Source organism: Terrapene carolina, unplaced genomic scaffold, assembly GCF_002925995.2.
Source record: "Terrapene carolina triunguis isolate 2854851 unplaced genomic scaffold, T_m_triunguis-2.0 Scaffold58, whole genome shotgun sequence".
Taxonomy (NCBI): Eukaryota; Metazoa; Chordata; order Testudines; family Emydidae; genus Terrapene; species Terrapene triunguis.
Window position 1 is genome coordinate 107846792 of NW_020664409.1, and position 13622 is coordinate 107860413.

The 13622-nt window shown below is 42.0% G+C and overlaps 1 protein-coding gene across 8 annotated transcripts in view; it reads right to left on the reverse strand.

Annotated features, from left to right (window-relative positions):
* Window positions 1-13622, reverse strand: part of TSNARE1 (t-SNARE domain containing 1) — a 686859-nt gene that overhangs the window by 329018 nt on the left and 344219 nt on the right. For all 8 annotated transcript variants that reach the window (XM_026646872.1, XM_026646868.1, XM_026646856.1 and 5 more), the window contains 3 exons: window positions 11368-11458; window positions 3487-3561; window positions 676-732 (listed from right to left, as the gene is read on the reverse strand). In XM_026646872.1, coding sequence (XP_026502657.1) covers window positions 676-732; window positions 3487-3561; window positions 11368-11458 — 223 coding nt within the window. The remainder of the gene's footprint in view (window positions 1-675; window positions 733-3486; window positions 3562-11367; window positions 11459-13622) is intronic.

The following is a 13622-nucleotide window of genomic DNA, read 5'->3' on the forward strand; positions in this document are numbered from 1 at the left end:
TCAAATACATAAATAATGTAGAGTAGGGGTATACCTATATTGCAATCCAACGCCTACGGCACCAAGCCTCAGAACCAAGGTCAGCTGACTTGGGCTCAGGGGGCTTGGGCTGCAGAGCTAAAAATAGCAGTGTAGACATTTGGGCTCAGGCTGCAGCCCAGGCTCTGAGACCCACCCCTCTCGCAGGGTCTCAGAGCCCAACCATGAATATCTACACTACAGTTTTACAGCCCTCGGCTGACCCAGGCCTCTGCAGGCCTTTTATTGGCGTGTATAAATTCCCTACGTGACCACACCTTAAAACTGAGGTCTGAGATACAGTATCAGAAAAATTCCCTACTTGTAAAAACAGTTAGATGTGAAAAAATCTCCCCAGGAAAGTCCATTTCTAGAGACATTTCAGAGTGGACAAAACAGTAGAAAGCATATGGTGGGGAATAGGCCTGTATTAGCCAGGGACTGAACAAGATAATTCAACATTTGTATTTGTTAGGATTCTATGATCATTGTCATCTGCCAAGGGTGACACATGCTACTGAATGATATACAATTTTAAAAGGAGGAACAACCCCATTGAATTCAATGGAGCTACTCCACATCAGTAAGGGGATTACAGACCAGCACTTTATTAATGCTTCATTTACTGTCCTCTAAAGTTCAAACACACATACCTACCTGTTTGCTGCTTCTCTGCCCAGAAGGAAGCAAAGCTTTGGACTTCTCCGCTATTTTCTGCCAAAGGAAAAAAAAAAAGAGATTGGAGTCGAGGCATCGATGGTCAAATATTGGGGGAGAAAAATCACATTTTACTCTTTTTTCATTCACTTTACATTTTTAAAAAATAGAAATTAAAATAACCCTGTAGCTTAGCAATGGAAAAACTGCCTTGAAGAAGTAGACCTTTCAGGAATTCAGTCATTTAAGCTTCAAGCATGACAAGGTTATCAAAACCAAAATATGCATTTAAGAAATGACAGTCAGGACGTGGGTAAGTAGCAATTTACCAGTCAGTTCAGCTTCCTGCCACAACCGGGCATTTGCAAAATGCAACAGCTAATTTTGGCACTATGGGATTTATTTAAAAAGTCAGACGCACAGCACAGATGGAATATGCTGATGAACATGTATCTAACAACAAACAAACTCATGACACAGATATTTTTGACTTGTGATTTAACAAGACAATGCCATCTAATTTAGACCCAGCACTTAGGTTTTTGAAACAGAGGCGGAAAGGTTGTATGAAGAGACATATGAGTAGAAATAATACAGTGGCATTTCTATTATATATACACACTTTAAAGACTAATTAGTTGGGGATTGGTCCTGCTTTGAGCAGGGGGTTGGACTAGATGACCTCCTGAGGTCCCTTCCAACCCTGATATTCTATGATTCTATGGAAACTTTTTAAAAAACACTTTCCTGCAGCGTTGGAAACCCAAACAAACAGCCTGGCTCTAATGCAGGAGAAACAGTAAGTGAATCTTCCCAGACTACTTCTACCATCACATGCAAAAAAGTAAACTGTGTCAATGGTGTAGTGTACACGAGGGTTTTTTAAAAAATAATAAATTCTTTCAACTTCAGTAATATAATGTGCTATCAACAAAGGGACCAATTCAGCAAAGCACTTAAGAACATGCTTGACTTTAATGGGTCTTAAGCATATGCTTACAACTAAGCACATAATTAAAGAGCTTTGCTAAGCAGGGGTGGGACAGCCCACATTTAAAATTAAGTACAGGTTAAAGTGGTTAATCAAGGCCAGAGGAAGAACTAGTTGTTATTCAGATACTTGACTTTTACCCTGATGGTACCTCTTTGGTACCCATCAGAAACATAACTGGTTTGTGTGTGTGTTTAATCAAAATAAATAAAATCCTATTAGATCCTCACAGAAAGTGTCTTGTATGCAAGTGTTAGGGCTGGATTGTATGCTTCAAATAGTTCATTTGCACAGAATCCTCCTTTTCCCAACTTTCGACACAAGCGCATGCAACTCCCATTGCAGAAGGGTAAGTAAGGAGCTCAAGTTTGGCCAGGCTGCGCTTCAGCCGGGTTTGGAGCACTCAGGCAGATGCCTCATTGAGTAGGGCTGGCTGGGACTTTTCCCACAAAGTGGCTTTTTTGCTGGGAAATGCCAATTTGTTGAAACTGAAGCGTTCTGTGGAAACGGTTCGGTTTCAATGAACTTCAGCTGAAATGCCAGCTCACCTAGCGGTTTGCTGGGGAGCCCAGGCTTACAGGGTCCGTAGTTCCAGGGCAACCCTCCCATGTGGGATAGGAAGACCTGGGACACCCAACTCTAGCAGGGGCTCCCAGGTTTGTCTACACAACCCGTAGAAGCTGGGTGGAGAGACTCGGGCTAGCAGGGTTCATGCTAGCGTTCTAAAAATAGCTCTGAGGCTCAGTCCCACAGGCTGTGTAGACACAGCCTCAGGGTATTGGCTTCCAACTCCACTGCAGTTGGGGCCCCCAACTCTGAGGCAGTCTGCATTGTGGGGCTGCCCCAGAGCCAGGGATCCTGAGAGCCCAGGGAGTCCTATGGAGCCGGGGGTAGCTGGTTGCTCTGTTTCAGAATAACCAAAAGGAAACATTTCAATTTTTCTCAAACAACAACAACAACAAAAAACCAGAATGTTCTTTCTGCAGGAAATTTCAAAATGTCTAGTCTTCATTCTGGTTTGACATTAAAACTTTTCTTTAAAATGTCAGAATCTCCTGTGGAATGGAAATTCCGAATTTTGACCAGCTCCACCCCGAGGCTGTCGTATGTGGAACAGACGATAGGAGAAAGGACAGGATTGGGGAAGTAAATGTGTGAGTCATCAGCATAGAGATGACTGGTGAAACCTTGCAAATGGAGGTGGTCACCCAGGAATAAGATGGGGAGGGAAAACAGAAGGAGAGGATTGGCTTTTGGTTACTTCATTTAACAGTTTGACCTGTTGCAGCATTTTCTATTCAGCTATAGGCCTCTGGAATCCTTAGGGTCTTAAACTTTTAATATAGCAGAGCTGTCAAGGTAGGTCAATGTTTAAGCCTAACAATGTGGGACAGTGTCCCTTTAAATCACATACGTAAGAGCAACACTGCACACTAAAGTTTCTTTTTCTCTTTCACCTCCCCTAAAGCCACACAAGCCATCCTGCAGCTGTTGTGTCATCCTACGCTGCGCCATGCTGTGCTGTCATCACAGTACTACAGCTGCCCCTGACATTCAGCCATGGATGGATGGAGCCAGTTTATCAGTAAATTATTTTATATGTTGCTATTTCACTAAATGTTCTGCAGTATTTCCATACACTATGCCACAAAATAACAGTACGAATATGTTGCAATAATCATGCTATATAACACACACAAAAAGACATGAGACACCCTATTGGCCAGTTCCATGCTCTTGGGAGTCCATAGTTGCTGTTGATCAACATATTTCCAAATCCACAAATCAAAAAGTGAAAGAAAGTGCGGGAGTCCTATTACCTTTTGCACAGCTCCATATCGCTGGATGGCATCAGACAGCTGGTTATTCAACCTGTCCAGCTGAAGTCGCTCTTGCTGTATTTAAAAGACAAAAAGAAAAGTAACAAAATCGTTACTAACCAATAAAAGGCTGACAATTCAGCAGAAAGTGATTGTGTATGACCTTGAGCTGTGATCCTGCAAGATCTCCTAAGCTAAGCAGCATTAGATCTGCCTGGTATTTGAACAGTATCTGAATTACTAGAAACACCAAGGTGCTTCAGCAAGTTATTTTGGTTAGTGAGTAAGGGGATGCTTCACACTTTGAGTTTTCCAAGTAGTCTCCCATGTATATACCAAACTGGACTGATTTTGCTTAGTTTATGCAATCTAGCACTTCCAAAGGAAGAGCTGGACACTATTGTTGGACAAATAAAACTAGATCAGAAACAATACAAGAGAAAATACAATAGGGAACAATCCTAGACTATATGCATCCGAAGAAGTGGTTTGTAGCCCACGAAAGCTTATGCTCTAATAAATTTGTTAGTCTCTAAGGTGCCACAAGTACTCCTGTTCTTTTTGCGGATACAGACTAACACGGCTGCTACTCTGAATCCTAGACTATTTGTCTCCTAGAATACTTTATTATTTATTTAATAAATAGACTATGTAGTATCTGGACTACACGACCTAATAGGCCTTTTGCATGTCTAATTTCAACAGGCCAAATCCCGAAGCCCTTATATTTCACTCTGACATTACTAAGTCTAGTCTAAAGAATAAACTTTTGCTGGTAGGAAAGTCGCTTATGGGGGTGATTTTTATGACGTTTTTATACCAGCAAAAGCCTAATGCAGATGTAGTTATACCAAGAAAAAAAATATATGTTTGCTAGTATGGCTTATTTCACTCAGGAAACTGGTACAATCTACAAGGGCAAAATTACTTTTTTTGCCAATATAAGCTGTACAGTTATACCAGCAAACCTTTCCCAGTGTAGATCTGGCCAAAGGCAAATTCCCATTGGCATCAGTGGGAGTTTGACTTCAGGCAAAATCTGAGTAAAGATCTCAGGTTTTGTCCATATGATTTCACAGGAGGTCTGTCAGACATCATGACATTCATTTTAGGGCTGGTCAAATCATATCTGGAGAATACATTAGTGGATGAATTTCACCAGTACTCACAGAACGTTATATTCAGCAAATACTTTTTGCAGCATTCAATCAGCAATATTATTCAGTGAGTACATAATGTGATGAATATCAGTGCAATTTGCCAAAAAAGCAGAAAAATGCCTTTTCCGCTATTCGGCCAGATCTAATTGATATGAATTATCATGTCACACTGATGATGCTACAGTCAAGAAACCATTCAGAATATGTAAGCTTTATTCTTGTTACAAATCTCCATATTCTCTTTTGGGAAAACAGAGTATTTGTTCACGAGCTGCAAAAAAATACAAAATCAAAAACAAAAAACAACAACAAACACTCTGTATCCATTATACAACAAACACACAAAATGGAGCAATACTATAGGTATATTGAAAATGAAAAGCAAACATATTACAGCAGGATGCTCTAGACACCACATTTTAATTCATGCATTTATTTAATGACAACACATCTATAGAAGAGATGTTCTCAATGGAACAGAAAGTTGTAGCATGGTTTCCTGCAGCTCTTTTTAATGCCAAGGCAGACCTCAAATGTCTTTGATGCAGGGGACATATTAATTCTGGAAGAATGAATGTCACATCAAAAGGAGTTTATTTGGATGATGACAAATGACTGATTTGACCATTTTGTCTGATGGATGATTCTGTACTTGGTCTGTACTATGCCATTAATAATCATCTTCATTCTGATTGGCTTAGGGACAAAAGAGTTCTAATCAGAGGCCGGCTTGTCTATACATTTACCGACATGCTGGGAAGCAGGGCGTCCTCAGTAAGAAGCCCTCCTCTCTGGAATTCACTTCCCTGGGACATATGCCTGAGTTCAAACCCGACCACATTTATGAGAGGATACGAGATGGACTCTTTGCTCAGACCTTCCCTATAACTGCCATTCTAGAATTTCTTATTTTACTATGTTTCTCTCACTTTAAAGTCAGGGGTCACTGAATACTTGTTCTAGTATATGGGAAAGTTGTCTTTCATATTTATATCTTGTAAAGGACAATTAGTGCAGTGATGAGTACCTCATAAATACTTGGAATAATACAGAAATAATACTAATAAACTGGTGCTAATAAAAGTATTATTATTATTAATAATATCAACAATACCTCCAATACTTTCCTTGTAGGAATAAACTGATTTATTATTTTATTTTTAAACCTTCTTCAGCAAATAATGGGGGACCATATTCCACTCTGTTTGACTAACATAGCTTCTCCCACAACTTATACTGAATATACTCTAAGCAGCATTGAGAGATGTAGTAATGGATATCGGGACAGTTAAAAATAAGGTGCACATTGTTTGCATCACAAACAAACACAGCCCGACAAAAGCCAAGATAGTCTTTGCTCACCATGGTACCCAGAACAAGAAAAGTTCTCTCTCTGATTCACGGGTTCAGTGATTGAAATTAAAATCTCTAGTAATTAAAATCTCTTTTCTGGTAGCAATATTGTTCAAGAGCCTCTTAAGCAAATGGATTTGGGGAGTCCCTCCTTTAGATGTTAGCTATTTGGGGATAATTGGAAAAAATGAGTGCTTGGTTATGGACATTAATGAAATTCCAAACACAGTCCCATCCCCCCCGCTCCTGATTGAGAACTTTGCAACCAGCATCAGTGAGGATTAGCAGAATATTACAATTAGCAAGAAGGGCTGGATGAAAAGCAGAGCCACCAGCACACATGGTTTCAGGCCCCAGATCACTGAGTGTGTGTCTCCCCACCTCGTTCCAGTTCCCAGGTTGTTTAATCGACCCCTGGTAACTGTACTGATCAAAATCCATCCAAACCCAGTCCAGCACCCACTGGAGTCAATACGAATTTTATCACTGACTTCAAAGAGAGCAGGAGCTCTTAAAATTAGGATTTCAGTAAAAAGGGAAGCCTAAGCCATCAGTGCTCCTCCAAATAACATGCGATAAACAGGAATAGTTCAATGAGCTGCAGCATTATTGTTCTATAACGGAGGGTTTAGGACCAACACTATAGTATTTTTTAATCAGCGTGTGTGTTGGATCATCTTCCAGAAACCATCAGTGGTTCAGAACTGTCCTCTGAAGCCTTGGAACCTGCATCTTAAAATTCAGGCCCCTTCAAGGCTAAACTATTCAGGTTTGCATAGAGATATGTTGGGAGAAAGGGAGGGAGCATCATTTAAAAAAAACCGATAGTGTATTACAATCACTGCTCAAAAACATCTCGCAACTCTGTGCGTGTTTTATTGTTTCAGACATTGCTGAGGAATAGGGAGTATATTTTAGAAGGGATGGGAGATGCATGATTAAATGATTAAAAATCACTTAATAACAATAACCACATCCGGCTCTTACATCGCATTTCTCATCTTCAGATTTCAAAGCACTTTAGAAGACGGGAACATGATCCCCATTTTAGAGATAGAACACCATCCCTTTTGAACAAGCTTTACAAACTTGGATTCAGACATGTTCTCTGCCCTGAAGAACTTATCTAATGAGATCATTAGCCCTATAAGAAACACTTGCACCCTAGCCTGGCCCAGTGTCAGACAGGGGCTTTTCGGTGTGAGCCCTTTAATGTTGGTTAGAGATAGCACCAGCATGACTGCGTGTGCAGCTAGACCAGCATCCTGCCTCCTCTCACATGGATCCAATCAGTGGTCTATCTACACCAGCATCTATTCCTGATATACTATGAATTCATCCAGGTGGGCCTCCTGCCTCCAACAATTCTAGTCCCTAAATGATGCTTTAAAGGAAGGCGGCGGGGGGGGGGGGGAGAACCCATAATGCACTTGGCTGGTGGCACATCACTGTTGGACAAGAAAAACTTCTTGTGCAAAGCAGTACACAGAAAAATGGATCAGAAGGGACTGACTATAAAGCTTTAAATCAATGGAAAGTTTCTCATGCTATAAGAAACTTTACAAGAGGAAAGCTTTGGAACACTATCCACAGATTCCCCCAGAGTGACTTAGAGACCCAGCAACCAATCCCTATCAGAGCCATCTGTTTTATATAAGGGAGAAAATCTACAGGTTTTACATCAAAATTTGTAGGTTTAATTATTTAAGCTACACACTGTTATAAAGCAAGAGTAAAAAAAGATTTGTTAAATTAATTGACCAGGGAGAGGAAAAGTTATTATGTGATGTCAACACAGAGTTGCGAGTTTATTTCTTCTATTACCATAAACGTTTGCGTCTCTTTTCCTTTCTGCTCTTAAATATACTTTCTTTAATTTAAAAACTTTCCATCCATTACAGTGAAACCTGTTCTGACCACAGCCTCCTCTGCTGGAATCCACCTGGGCTTCAAGGGCTGATAATGACATTCAAGCATAAGGCACTGCCATTATTTTTCAGCTCACCTTATTTGACTTCCCCCTGGACCCAATTTGTGTTGCACAAAATAACATGGGGATCTGCACAGAATGGCCAGGCCATCACATCTTTGTAAAGTCAGTGAGGCATCTTTTGTTTCATTCCAGCCAGCTTTGATCTGACCATTCAACAGCCCCACAGCTCATTCTCTCTCTGACAAAGGCTACCGCGACCCTCGCTAGAGTATTCATTTGCTGCTACATCCTTTTCTTTACCACTCAATACAAGCAGGCAACAGTAAGAAACAATGCTTGTGCTCCTTCATAAAACATGGAGTTTTACATTAACACAGCTTCACCCCCTTAGGGACTATATGGACAAACTCTGAGTTGGGCAGTTCTACTAATACTTGTTCTAGGAGGAGGGACACTGGGAGCAGTGTCTAGGAAGGAAGGAAATGTGGAATTCTGGGGAACATCAGGGCGGGAGGGAGAAGATGCAAGGATAGTTTGGGGGAGCGGCAGCCCTGGACCCACAAGGAGGGCAAACGCAGAGTGGGAGAGAATGTCGTAGGGGAATATCAAGGAGACGCAGCTGTGGGGGTGGAGAGGTAGCCGAAGGTGCAAGGGAACGTTAGGTAGTGAAAGCTACAGGAAGAGCAGGTGTGAGGAGAGCACAGATTGCTGAGAGTGCACCAGGACACAATCCAGTAAGGAGAAGGTATGGCATGTGGGTCCATGCTCTAGTAGGGTGGGTAAAGGACTGGTAGTTGAGAGACAGTGATTATATTCTTGTTTTAGCTACTGAATTACTGTGTTACCGGGGTCTGTCATTTAATAAATACTCAAGTTGATTCTGTTCTCCAAGATGAGCACCAAAGGTGCTTAAGCAAACTAAGCAGTCATGGGGTAAAAGGGAAGATCCTCTCATGGATCACTAACTGATTAAAAGATAGGAAACAAAGGTCAGGAATAAATGGTTAGTTTTCACAATGGAGGTCCCCCAAGGATTTGTACTGGGACCAGTGCTGTTCAACATATTCATAAGTGATCTGGAAAAGCGGGTGAACAGTGAGGTGGCAAAATTTGCAGATGATAGAAAGTTATTCAAGACAATTCAGTCCAAAGAAGACTGCAAATAGTTACAAAGGGATCTCACAAAACTGAGTAACTGGGCATCAAAATGGCAGATGAAAGTCAATGTTGATAAGCGCAAAGTAATGCACATCAGAAAATATAATCCCTACTATACATACAAAAGGGGTCTAAATTAGCTGTTACCATTCGAGAAAGAGATCTTGGAGTCACTGTGGAGGATTCTCTGAAAACATCCACTCACTGTGCAGTGGCAGGCAAAAAAGCTAACAGAACGTTAAGAACCATTAACACACAAATAGATAATAAGATAGAAAATATCATAATGCCACTATATAAATCCATGGTATGCCCACACCTTGAATACTGCATGCAGATCTGGTCATCTCAAAAGAGATATATTAGAATTGGAAAGGGTAAAAAGAAGGGCAACAAAAATGATTATGGGGTATGGAACAGCTTCCATATAAGGACAGATCAACAAGACTGGGATTGGTCAATTTAGAAAAGAGATGAGTAAGGGGGGATATGATTGAGGTCTATAAAATCATTAATGGTATGAAGACAGTGAATAGGAGGTGTTAGTTATCCCTTCACATAACACAAGAACTAGGGGTCACCTGATGAAATTAATAGGCAGCAGGCTTAAAACAAACAAAAATGAAGTGCTTCTTCATAGAACACACAGCCAACCTGTGGAACTCATTGTCAAAGGATGTTGTGAAGGCCAAAAGTATAAATGTGTTAAAAAAAATAACTAGATAAGTTCCTGGAGGATAGGTCCATCAGCAAGATGGTCAGGGATGCAACCCAATGCTCCAGTGTCCCTAAACCTCCAACTGCCAGAAGCATCTGACACTGACCACTGTCAGAGACAGGATATTGGGCTAAATGGACCATTGGTCTGACCCAGCATGGCCGTTCTTATGAGCACACAGCAAGCCCTGTCCTCTTCCCCAATGAGAATGTGATGGACCAAATTCAGCAGTGACATAAATGGTGATAAGTTACACATTAGAAACAAGTTGGTCAGAAAATGGGTGTAAGTGGCAAATTGTTAGAAATTGCTGGACAACCAGTAGGGGTGTGACCCACACCAATTTGGGTGAGTCAATGAGAGATGCACCGGCTTATGTTAGGAGCTGCTTCTTCTTCTCCTTCTTTCCTATGGCTGGTGTAGAGCAGCAACTACAATTTCACCTGAAGTTGATCAAGCCAAATGGCTACATCAGGAATAGCACAATTTATTGCAGTAATGCCTCCTCCATATTTATAAATTGGGCAGTATGTAGCGATATGTTCGATGGTCTGCCATGGGGAACCACACTTGCACACCGGGAAGTTCTTGATTTTCAATTTGTACATTAGATGTCCACATCTACCAAGGTTGGTTCAGAGTTGACCAAGGTGACCATGGAAAGTCAAACCCAGGAATCTTTGGCATGGGATCCAGCACAAGATACTTATTTTTTAAGTCTTGTTTAGCCCAATCTGCTTTCTGATCATAGCCTGATTGCATGTGGCTAAATAATTGTTCCCAGAAAGGCTTGCAGGACTTATGACATTGCGGGGGGCACTGTCAAGATCTTGGTGGATAGGGGTTGAATATGCCCCTGCAAAAATTGGGGCTGGCATAGCATAAATTATAATATGGTGAGGAACTGCCTTAATTTACAAAGTGAGGCTTTGAACCCCCGTCTCCCCCATCCTGGGTGAGTGTTCTACCTACCGGGACACTAGGCATAAGGGGACCACCAGCAGCAACTTTTGTGCGAGCTTCAGCATGCTCTGATTTTCCCATCTCTGCCTCTCAGTATGTAAATTGAACATATTTGCACTCAATGAATGCCACACCATGCGAGTGTCACTCCTTTGCCACTTACATCCACTTTCACCTATTTGCAGACTCACCTGTACCCAGTGTGTAATTTGTTCCTCTCTTGACATCATCACTGACTAGTGTCTAAGGACTTCTATGGGACCTTCCCCTGCTATTCCAGTTGACAGGTGGGTGCTTAAGTTTTAAACACAGTATAGGAAAGAGCTGGGATTTCACTATGTGGCTGTAGATTTCTAAGTTAATGAGAGCCAGCCTCAGGAGAGAGCTCTTTCCACAAGTCCTCAGTGGTCCCTTGAATCTGTTTTGCAATGATGATTTATCGAGGCAGCATGCAATTCAACACTATCACTATATCAAAGCAAAGAAAATTATAAAGTTACCGAGCTCAGCAACTTTAAGGCACTTGCTGTCCACCACTTATCTTTAAAAACCAAAACCAAACTTTCTATCTAAATGGCATCTCAAAAGGCACATACCCTAGATGAACCTCTGACAATCTCAGACAGCTGCTTGATAGCTTTCGTGCTGGTAGTAACGGTTTTATTGGTCTCTTGCTGGGTTGCATGCCTGTAGAAAAAAAGAGACCATGCAAATTACAATTTAATTTTATAATGACTCACTCACATAACTCTCATAACACACTACAGCTATAACACCAGAATACACACAGGCTATGCGATGAAGCTGTGACGGCAGGTATAAATAGCAGAAGCAGCAACATGAAGGTTGGATAATAGTAAATGCTAGAGAGGGGATCCAGCAAATGGTCACCAGTTGTAGTCAGCAAGAGATATGGGTGTGGATCTGTGGTTTAATATGGGATGGTGCAAAGGGAGTCAGTGGTGGGTGGAGGGAAGCAGACAGACTGTTACAGATAGCTGGTTTGGCAATAACAGAGGAGGAGAGGAAGGCTGGACAGAAAGAGAAAAAAAAAAAGAGGGCGTATAACAGAAAGAGATGTGATGAAGGAGCTAGATGAGGATGAAGTAGGTCAGGATGAGGTTTGGCATTCCGATCTGTAATTTACACCAAGAGGGTACATGCTGCAGTTGTGGCTATAGGCGGTTAAATGTGCTAGCAGGAAGCAAGACTAATCCATTCTGTTATCTGACTCTCTCGTGTTCATGATGATTATTTCTTGGATTTACTGAGTGCTGACAGCCTGCCCAGTGCTGCGCAATGGAGAGGGAGACACAGAGGGCTACATGAGGGCATTGCCATGGAAGATCTAGAAGACCAGGAGACAGATTCTGTATCAGGCAGTAAAAGTAGGTCAGGATGAGGTTTAGCAGGGGGATTTAGGCGCTGCAGTGCAACTAGAAGGTTAGGCAGCAGTTGAGCGGTGGTTTTGTGAATTCCAGTAGCACCTAAATGTTCGATTTAGGCACTCAAAGTGGCAGTTAGGTGCCTAATTCTCCCTGATTAATCTAGTCCAGACTCCGCCCAAAGAAGTTTACCAGCTAAATCAAACATGGCTGTCAGCAGGAAGATATTAATCCCAACCCCTCACTCATATTGTATTGCTCATCCCCGCTAGAAGAGTGAAGTCTCATTAAAAGTTGGGCAGAAATATGAAAACCAAGTGCATAAATTACAGGTGAACAGAACAATTACTTCTTAAAAACAGGCTTCCAATGCCTTACTGGTTATCCAACACAATAGAAAAACAGAGAAATCACTCGAATGCATACACAGCATATCACTACATGAGGCTTAGAAGACATTTTTACAAGGCCACACGCAGCCATTTTTACATGGTCTTATGCAGCCAATCTACCAAGTTAGTAGTCAAACATACTATGTTTGCATTAGAAATACAGATCCGTCTATTATCTTCTCTACCAAACTCAAGCAGAGGAAAAGGCCTGGTAGTTTTGAAGAGAAGTAACACAGATTCCTGCGACATCTGGAGAAAATCACCTTTTTTCCCCTTCAGTGGCACACTACAACCAGAGTCCATAATACCTCTATGGAGTGATGAGAGGGCAAACGAAAGAGACAATCATTTATCCTGCTGCTATCACACCACACAACCTGGGCCTGTATCTAATGGATAGTAGTTCATACAGAAAATAAACACACATCGGTCTTCTGTCCCACAGTCGCACTGTGCCAGCGCCCACCCACGGGTGTCCCTGCTATGGGCCCACTACCCCACTCCACCCCAGTACCATGGGCACTGTCAAAGGGTGTTCTCTTCCAGGCCCTCACGCCAGCCCTTCTAGCTTCTCCTTTTTGGAACAAACCCAGCTAAAAAAGAAAGTCTTTCCAGGGCACAAATATATGTTCATCCACAGCCTCCACTTTTTGTGGTCAGGGCACCGCACCCCGCACTCTGGCTTCTTTTTCCTGTCTGGGATACAAAGCAGCTGGGCCTGGCTGCCTGATGAGCTCCAGCTGCCTTATCCTTCTAGAATCTCTGCTCTTCCCTGCCTGTTCTTTGACTCCAGCCAAGAAGCACATGGTAGGGAGGGAGGTTTGGAATCTAACTCTTTCCAGGCAGTCCTCAGCCCATGTCCTGAATCCTCTTAATGCCTAGACATCTTGCATTATCCACTGTCAGAAGACAAGATACTGGGCTAGATGGACCACTGGTCTGACTCAATATGACCATTCTTATGTTCTTAGTATATACACCATCACAGGCACATTGTACCATCCTGCCATATACACACTGTACCATTGACACCCTCCCTCCCTGCCACGGCAATGTTGTACCATATGCACCTTA